Source organism: Pseudorca crassidens, chromosome 8 (assembly GCF_039906515.1).
Source record: "Pseudorca crassidens isolate mPseCra1 chromosome 8, mPseCra1.hap1, whole genome shotgun sequence".
Classification (NCBI taxonomy): Eukaryota; Metazoa; Chordata; class Mammalia; order Artiodactyla; family Delphinidae; genus Pseudorca; species Pseudorca crassidens.
The window spans coordinates 85,201,179-85,211,230 of record NC_090303.1 but is presented as its reverse complement, the minus strand read 5'-3'; the positions used below and the strand labels follow the sequence as shown (position 1 = coordinate 85,211,230).

General features: G+C 42.1%; 1 protein-coding gene across 3 annotated transcripts in view; it reads left to right on the top strand.

Moving 5' to 3' along the window:
- The first annotated feature begins 4,465 nt into the window (after positions 1 to 4,465).
- Positions 4,466 to 10,052, top strand: part of CEP41 (centrosomal protein 41) — a 46,956-nt gene continuing 41,369 nt past the window's right edge. For all 3 annotated transcript variants that reach the window (XM_067747016.1, XM_067747014.1, XM_067747015.1), the window contains exon 1: positions 4,466 to 4,597. In XM_067747016.1, the coding sequence (XP_067603117.1) occupies positions 4,565 to 4,597 (33 nt within the window). In that variant the 5' untranslated portion in view covers positions 4,466 to 4,564. The remainder of the gene's footprint in view (positions 4,598 to 10,052) is intronic.

The following is a 10,052-nucleotide window of genomic DNA, read 5'->3' as shown; positions in this document are numbered from 1 at the left end:
ATATTTGCAGAGTGTAGTACAGGGGTTGCAAATTAGTGGCCTGTAGATTTCACATGAAAACCCAGGTTTCTAGATTATTTTGATAAATGTGACCATATGACACACTTGAACCACTTTTACTGGCCTTTTTATGGGGCACAAGCTCTCCAACTGACCATTGTGCGCAGAGTGACACAGGTACCTCCCAACACTGATTCCTCCTCTGTCCCCTTGGGGTGGACCATCTCGGGACCTACGCTGGCTCCTCAGAGTTCCTTGGAGCTACTTCTGTGGCAAAGCATTGTTCTATGCAAATCCCAAGCCAGAAGCAGAACACAGCATATGACAACCAAATGCCCTAGGCTCACAAGTGGTAAAGAAGCTTTTAGATCTCCCTGGGAGGAGACATTATACATCCTTTCTACCACAGGTAAGACTCTTACGTGGCTCTCAGAAGTGGCTGCAGAACTGTACAGGTGGGAATGCCAATCCCATCAGGTATGCAACCAGCATGCCAATTTCTTTGTTTCACCAGCAAGCAGTGTAGCCTGTAATGGTCCCAAAGGTATCCTGGGAGGTAGGTATTACTCCCCTGGGAGGGGCTGCAAGTATGGTTGAGGTCTTTGGGCCCAGGCCAAGTACTTCAACCCTGTCCTAAGCTGGAGGAGGGCAAGGGTCAGCCCTCCATTCAGAGGCTAACGTGCTCCTTCCCTGGCACATTCCACCGCCAGGTAGAACAACATCAAATTGCTATCAGAGCTGCAGAGAATTATCACTGCATGGGGCCTGTGGATCTGTGGGTTCACTGCCTCAGGAGCAGTTCCATTTCTGGGGTCTCAGGGAAGAGACCCAGGAATGGATTGGCTTGGGCAGAATTATTTCCTTAAACATCTAGAAGTGCATGTCATTTAGGGAATCAAGGTAAATGAAGCCGAGGAAGAGAGCCAAGGCCCAAATCCCAGAAGCAATGTCATGAGACAGGTCTGAGGGGAGGGTGCTGGGCTCTGAGCAGGAAACCAGGCTGAGAGCTGAGGGTGAGGGGATGAAGAGCTAATTGGTGTGAGACTGAAGGAGAGGATGGATTCAGCATGAAGGGGGGAAGGCAGGGTCCAGAGGGTTTTAGCTCAGAGAGGGCCAGTCTGCTTAATACCCAAATACCCATCTAATTGCTGGGGAAGGGAGGCTGGGGGGAGGGGACTGACCAAGCACAGGGGCACCTAAGACACTAACTAGCCCTAAGCCAGCCACACTTACCTATCTGGGACTCCCACTGACTCTGTAGGGACTAAAAGATTTTTAGAACCCACACAGGGTTAAAAAGAAGACAGCCAACAAATGGAAGTTCACAAGAGCACTCCTAACTTCATGAAAAATAAGATTAATCAGTGAAAGTAGGAACTTTTAAAGAAAAGAATTAGAACTTCTTCTCTTACAAACAAAGCTTGAACCTCTTAGCAATCAGAACTCTGATTGCAAGGACCTTACTCAAGTGCCTGGAGAGCCTTTTACTGTCAAGAATGGGAGAGCTATAGCACTTCAGAGGGCAGAATTACACAGAATTCAGCTTGGCTCGAAATCGGCCCAGACAAAGACCAGAGACAATTTTCAGGCTGAAGTCAGAATCAGGTTTTTTGTTTCTTAGGGGGAGAATTTTTTTTTTAAGATATAAAATTAATTCATAGTCCCTGAAGCAAATTTGCAAAATGTACAAAGTGTAAAAAATAAAACAAATGTCTCCATTCCATAATCCAGAGACGGTTTACATTTTAAATATTTTTTTTGTCGATTTTTTTTTGTGCGTGTGGATACCTATGTTTTTCTCCACACATATCAGGATTCTATTAAATAAACAATTCTTTCCAGCTCTTCCCTTTACTCCATCAGGAACAGTTAGTTCTCCATTACCTTAATTATTCCTTGAAACATATTTTTTAATGGTTCCATAAAATTACTCATTATGGATATGCCATCATTTATTTTAATCATTTTTAAACTAATGATCAATCAGTTTCAGTTTTTCATCATTTTAAATAAGATTCCAATAAATACCTGTGTGTGTAATCTTTGTGCATCTCCCTGATTATTTCCTCAGGAAGAATCCTCAGCATATTAAAATTTGAGGGTCCACTCTTGCATTACTTTTCACTTCTTTTCACACTAACAACGTATGCTTGTTTCATGAATCATTAGCCAACACTTAGCATTATCATTAAAAAAGAGAGAAAACAAAAAACCTTTTTCTGTTCATTAGTTGAAAAATGGGATCTAGTTGTTTCATTTTGTGTTTCTTTCCTTATTAGTCAGACATTTCTTTATACGTTTATCACATGCTTTTCTTCTATGAATTATCATTTTGCACCATTTACGTACTTTTCATATTGGCGATAAGAACCTTGCTTTAATTTTGATGCAGCTTTGCTATAGCAGGACCCAAAAGGAATCCTGAAGAGAAACTCATGATGTTGAAAGCCTTTTGACTTATAGATTTAAGCTTTCCAAGGATTCCACTGAGGCAAAATATGAAGGAAATGGGAGGCTCTTCTAGTCTCTCAAGGTGTGGCCCTTGGATCCTATGCATCAGAATCAAGGGTGGCAGCTGGGGAAGATGCATTTAAATTACAGATTCCTAAATTCCCACCCCAGATACAAAGAGTCAGCATCTTTGACAACTGGACCCAAGAAGCCACATTTCTATAATATCTCTGATTACTTTATATGCAGCCCAAATTTGACAATCACAATGACTACTGAGGCAAAGAAACCTGATATTCCCATAGGCTCTGGAACAAAAGGGAGCCAACCATAGAGAGAAGTGAGTCCAAACGTTGATAAATGGAAGTTGAGCTTCCAGCTCGTTGGGCTGTTAGGTCTTGTACTTTCTGTTCTTTTGATTTCTTGACCTCCATTGTACTTTAACTTGATTAATGCATTATCACTCATCTATTCAGTCCCCGAGTCAGAAAAATTATAACCATCCTTGGCGTCTTCCTATTCCTTGCACTCCTATCCCTTCCCATATATATAACAAATGTTCATTTTACCTCCAAATGTCTTTAAATCTCTTTACCTGTTTCTCACCACCCCTTAGTTTCGTCCCTATTATCTCCCTCTCTGCTTTCCTTTCTCCTGTTTATTCTACCCATAATCTGTATCATCACCCCACCCCGACTCTGCACCAGGTGAGCATACATTCTAAGTTGTAATGTGTCTAGAAGCCCTGGTTGCTATGCAAAACCTTCTAAATATCCCCCCCACACCCCACCCCTTCTAATTTTCTGCAGTCTCTAAACTCTTCCTTATCCTAGTGGAGGGGAGAGGAACTGGGAATTTCAGAGAGTTGAAGGATTGGAGAACACAGGGAAGTTAAAACAAAAATCAGGAGGCGTGAACTTGCCAAGAGACAGCTGTGATCCTTGAGGTCAAGCGGCTCTGAGTGACAACACGATTCAAGATTTGACCTGAAGGGTGGGTTTCTGAGGAGTCTGAGAGGACAAGGGCATGTCAGGCCATGTTGTTGAATGGGTCATCTGCACAGACCCTGAAGCAGCCCAGATGTATGCTATTATTCACAAGCAGAGAGCCAGCCACTATGAACAGCTCAGGGTAACCTTTCTCCATTCCTGGAAAAACAACTTAGAGCAAAGGGCAAAGGGTTACTGTATTGTTCCCCCCATGTAAAAGGAAATAATAATTTTGATGGATTTGGCGGGACATTTTGGAGCCAAGTCAAACTGTGTGTGTGATTGTTTTGTAAAGGTGCTAGGACTTAATTTTCAAATCTGGAATAAGAACAGGTGGTGGGTGATGGCAGGAGTCACAATGGTTTCCATGACAACGGGACTGGGTCTTAGTCATCCTCTCATCCTCCACAAAACCTACTGCAGCTTTTCTCATAAGGTGCTTATTAAATATTTGTTAAATGAATGATGAATCAGAGAATGATGTGTGTGCTTTGCAATTAAGGCTGCCGTTCTGTTGCTAGCTAAAAGCTTTTAAAACAACAATAATTACTGTATTTCCACATGATATTTTGCATAATTTGCATATTAACTTAACCCGAAAATAATAAACTACAGATTCTCATCCCTGCTGAACAACCATGTCCCATATCTATCCCCTGTTGTGTAAGAGTATCCAGATGTTTGGCTAAAACGGCCTTAAAGGGGGATGGCCCTGCGCGGTATTTGTCCTTCCACATTAGCTAGAAACACTTGTTTTTTTCCACACTTTCGAGCCCCTCCCCCCTCGAGCTCTCCGCAGCCGCCCACGCTTAGTCGGCAACCTGCCCCTCCCCCCTCGCGCCCCTCTACCCGCGCTGAAGCTGGCGTCAGCGGGCCCAGCGGAGAGCCCAAAGGGCCTCGGCAGCCGGTGTCCCGCGTTGCCCTTGGCAACCAGAGTGGCGTCTCACTCTCCCTTGACCCCGCAATAAGAGAGTAAACAGGGCATCCATTGGCTGGCAGGAGAAGGCAGGCCAATCGGAGAAGAGGTTGTAGAGAGGCTGCTGAGCTGGATTGTGGGAGTAGGAAGCTAGGGTTAGAGGTTACCGGTGAGGCTAGAACCCCGAGCGTGGTCGGTTGGAGCAAATATGTCTGTCCGGAGGCACATTGGGAATCCTGAGGTGAGGGCCAGGTCCAGATCGGAGAATCGGAGGGGGCGGGCGTACCGGAAAAGGCTCCACGTGGGCAGGGAATACGTGGACTTCCGCCCTCCAGAAGGCGGGAAGCCGCGGCGTGAGGAGGGGTCTGGAGCGGGGAGGGAGGGGGAGGAGCGGGCCTGGGGGACTCCGAGCCCGGGCAGCCTGGCCACCATCCCGCACAGGCTTACTGTATTTGTCGCTCAAAGGAGCGAAGTGCATGAAGACACAAGTCCCTTCCCTCAAAGGGCTTACAGTCTAGGAGTGGCAGTTACAAAATATAAGTAACATCTGGATGAAGCCCAAAACGCTAAAGGAACAGAATCAAAGGAGCCATCATTTCTGATTATTGGGGTACAGAAAGAGGAGGAATAAGCAGACCAAGCCATTTGGAAAGGACGCAAAATATGACATTAGTTTTACCCTCTGCTCGATTAAGACGTTTTACTTTTTTGTCTGTTTCACCTCCAGTGCTCTGCTGCATATGTGGTCATTTCATCTCAACAAATGTTTACTGGATTCCTAAGGTGCAGGGAGTGCTAGAAATACAAAAAGATAAGACAAGGCCTTTTAGTCCTTTAACAAGTTCAGTCTAGTGAGGAAGACTTATAAACGAAATTTGAGTTCAATGTGGTTGGGAAACAGGATGTTAGGGGAGCACAGAAGAAAGCTAGGACTCAACCGAGGGAGTGAGAGAAGGGTCCTGGAGATGGTCTGAAATCCCAAGTTACTAACCAGGTGAAGAAGCATCCCAGGTAGAGAGAACATCTTGAGCCAAGTTTAGGAGCTGAGAACCATGAAAGTGGACAGTTCCTTGTAGAGAGGCAGGAGTCAAGTCTGGAAGGGCCTTCTGTACCTTGCCAGCATTCTTGGCCTTTACAGTGAACAGGAGTTGCAGCGTGTCTCATCTCAGGATGGATGCCTGTGAGCTTTGCTGAGAAAGTTGTGAGGTTGAGTTTAGGCTCTGTAGGGGAGTGCCATGATGGATTATAATGTCTACCGTGGATGTCGGGAGGGTATGTGTGGAGAGTAGTGGTTTGACCACTGTGTATTTATTTTGCCTGCTGGTCAGAATTTGAGAAGCATTGGAGTTTTAAGTAGCCGAGTTGCATGGTCAGATGTGCATTTTAGGCAGTGGTTGTAGCCACATTGTGGAGAATGGATTGAGGAGTCCAGAACTGGGGATAGGGAGATTGGTTAGGTGGTTATTATGATATGGACCTAAAGTAAGGCCATGGAACTAGGGACAGAGAGAAATACTTAGGGGATAAAATCATCATGACTTAATAATGAGCTTTGAGAAATGAGAGTGTGATGGATGACTTAGGTTTTCAGCTTGGGCTACTCATTGGTGCTGATGCCATTAATGAGATCAGAAATATGGGAGAAAAAAGAGGAATAGTCTTAGGAGTGTAGGGGTAGAAGAGCTGGGTTGCCCTGTGCGGTTGTCCATTTGTGCTCTGGATAAAGATGTTCAGCTCACTGTCTTGTTTTCATGGGGCACAATTACTGGTAGTTTCTTGAGAAAGAGTGCATAAGAAATAAATATTTTAAATTTATGTCTATGACATTAGGCATGTCTAAAAATCTTATTATTCTACCTTCATATTTATTTCCCTGAGAGTTTGGTTAAGTATAGAATTCTTGGTTGGAAATCATCAGCATATTGAAAACATTGCATTGTGGTCTTCTACTGTTCAGTTTTTGTTGTGGAGAAGTTCAAAGCCATTGTGTTCCATTGTATGTGACTTGATTGTTCCTTTCTGGAAGCTTGTAGAATTTTCTGTGTCACTAGTGTTATGATGTTTCACAAAAAATTCCTTGTTATGTGTCTATTTTCAGTTATCTTTGTGGGCGCCAGAAACTCATGTCCTTTCTATTCCGCAAAATTTTAAAAAATCGTTTGTTGTTGACTTTCTTCCTCAATTTTCTCTATCCTCTCTTTCTTGAATTCATTATTCTGATGTTGCTTCTATATGACTGGTTCCCTAATTTTCTTAAATTTTATCTCCTGTTTTCCAGATCTTTGTCTTTTTGTTCTCTTTGAGAGATTTAACTCTATCTTCCAATCCCTCTATTGAGTTTTTAATTTCTGCCATCACGTTTTTAATTCTTAAGAACTGTGTTTTGGACTCTGACGTCCTTTTAAAAAACCTTTATTTTGAAATAAATATAAATTCACAGGGAGTTGCAAAAATAGTACAAAGTGGCCCCATGTACCCTTCACCCAGTGACTATATTTTATGTAAATATAGTACGATATAAAAACCAGGAATCTGACATTTGTACAATGTGTGTATAGTTTGAGGCTATTTTATCACATGTGTAGATTTGATATAATCAAGATTTGCAAGTGTGTCAATTTACAATCAAGATAGAGAACTATTCCTTCACCACAAATATCTCCCTCAGGCTACCCCCTACTAGTCACATCCACTTTCCTCCCCCTCACCATCCTAACCCGTGGCAACCATTAATGTGTCCTCTTATTTCTGTAATTTTGTCATTTTGAAAACGTTACATAAATGGAATCGTACAGTATGTGACCTTCTGAGACTGGCTTTTTTCACTCCAATAATGTCCTTAAGATGCATCCAAGTTGTTGCCTGTAGCAATAGTTCATTCCTTTTTATTGCTGATTAGTATTCTGTGGTATGGATGTATAACAGTTTGTTTAACCATTCAACTATTGTAGGATATTTTGGGTGTTTTCTGTTTGGGGCATTACAAATAGAGATTTGAACTTTGGGGTACAGTTCTTTGTATGGACATTAATTTTCATTTCTCTGGGATAGATGCCCAGGAGTGCAGTTGCTGTGTTGTATGGTAAGCTTATATTTATTTTTAAAGAAACTGTCAAACCATTTTCCAGAGTGGCTATACCATTTTACATTCCCAGCACCAGTGTATGAGAGATCCAGTGTTTGCACATTCTTGGCAACATTTAGTACTGTAAATAATTTTTATTTTAGTTGTTTTAATAGGTGTGTAGTGACATCTCATCATGGTCTTAATTTGCATTTTCCTAGTTGATACTGAGGTTGAACATCTTACATTTTCCCAACAGCATTTGCTCACTTTGTGTCTCTGTGTCACATTTTGGTAATTACCACAATATTTAAAACTGTTCAATTATTATTATATTTGATATGATGATCAGTGATCTTTGATGTTACTACTACGACTTGCTGAAAGCTCAGATGATGGTTAGCATATTTTAGTAAGAAAGTATTTTTTAATTAAGATACATATATATATTTTTTAGACATAATGCTATTGCACACAATAGACTACAGTTTAGTATAAACATAACTTTTATATGCACTGGGAAACCAAAAGATTTGTGTGACTCAGTTTATCACAAAAATCACTTTATTGGGGTGGTCTGGAACAGAACCCACGATATCTCTGAGATATGCCTGTATAAGTTTTTGTGTGGATATGTTCTCTAATGATAATTTTTTAAAATATGTTTTCTCCCTACATAGTCTCAGTTTCCTCCATATTGCTATTTTTCTTTTTGTTTTGTTGGTGATATTTTTATTAGTCAGCTTTGGACTGCCATTACAAAATACCACAGAATGGGTGACTTAAACTACAGAAATTCATTTCTCATAGTTTTGGAAGCTTGGAAGTCCAAGATCAAGGTGCTGGCTGATTTGGTTTCTGGTGAAAACTCTCTCCTGGCTTGTGGATGGCCACTTTCACGCTATGTGTTTGGATGACCTCTTCTTTCAGTGTGCACTTGAGGGAAGAGAATGAGCTCTTTGGTGTCTTATTTTTGTAGGGACACTAATCCTATGGGATTTTGGCCACACCCTTATGACATCATTTAACCTTAATTACCTCCCAAAGAGGTGCAGTCCTATCTCAATACAGTCACATTGAGAGTTAGAGCTTCAACATACAAATTTGGAGGGGACATAATTCAGTCCATACATAAAATTGTTAATCTGTGTTTTTGAGTAGGAGACTTAAAAAGGTGATTGAGACCTCTGTATATTTGGGAGGAGTTTGCTGATGTGAGCTTAATTACCAGAAGATCTCAGTGGGCCATGATTTGGGGACTCCCTTTCCCAAATCTGTATCTTCAGCTCTTTCCTCTCAGGCTGGTCATTTTCTCCAGAGAACTCCCCTCTCCTGAGAGTAAAGGCCTAGTTGAATTCCTGGAAGAATTAAGATTAGGGGCTAAATTTCAACATTAGTATGCATCATTCACCTACTACCCCTATTTTCAGTAATGATATCCTTTCCCTGTATCTGGAGACACCCCCCAGTCCAGAAACCCTTTCCAGGGAATAAATCTGTAGATACCTGCTATGGTGGGGGAAGGGCAATCACCTAGTGGCACAGAGGGAGAAGGTTTTGGAGATCCAGTAGCTTCTCATTCAGCCTTCAAGCAGTCTTGCTTATTTCAGTCACTCCTTTTACTCCCACTTCTGGAGGTGCCTGGGGCTGCCAATTCCTGGGCCTTTCAAGAATTTTTCTTGGCTTTCCCTTCGATTTTCTTGAGTCCATCAAGTCATTTTCACTTGTTGATGTGCCTTCTAGACTTCAGAAATCACTTGTTATCACTTCTCCCACTCTTACTCTTTTTTTTTGGACTTTGTGTCTGTAAAATAGTATCCTTTTAATGAGGTTTTACTGAGGTTTTGGAAGGAAGTGAAATTAGATGCATTTGTTCAATATGCTGTCTTCACCCAGTAGGCCATGACCTGTAATTATTTTATTTGCTTGTTTATTTTTGGCATACTTACAGGAAGATAAGATAGGACCTTGTCTGTACTGTGCCACTGCCTAGCACACAATAATTGTTCCTTAAATATTTGTTAAATGAGTAAATGAATATATCTGAGCTGGAAGAAGTCAAGGCTAGAGTTCACTATTTGGAAATTAGAAGCATGTAAATGGAATTAAACCTAAATGGCCGACAGAGAACCTGTAGATTAAGAAGATGGAATCCTGGGGAACACAGTGTTTAAGTGGCTGACAGAAGAATCATCCGTGTGCGATTGAAGCATTAGAGAGAGCTGTTACTGAAGCCAAGTGAAAGCTGAAGGTGGGACTATATAACAGTGTACAGAAAGGTCAGGTAAGTTAGAGACTGAAAAGCAGCCATTATATTTAGCAGTTAGGGGATCTCTGACATTGGCTAGCTCCTACGGGAGCCACAGTAGAATGATGGGGACAGTAGCCACATTGCAGTGGATGGAGGAGTAAGTTGCAGTTACTCAGTGTAGTTTTTGTTTTTCTGTTTTCTCCCAAGGAGCTTAGCTAGAGGGACCTCCCTGGCAGTCCAGTGGTTAAGACTCCACGCTCCCACTGCAGGGGGCATGGGTTCGATCCCTGGTGGGGGAACTAAGATCCCATTTGTCGTGCGGCAAGGCCAAAAAAAAACCAACGAGCTTAGCTAGGAAGTAAAAAGGGTGGGTTGGCGTTC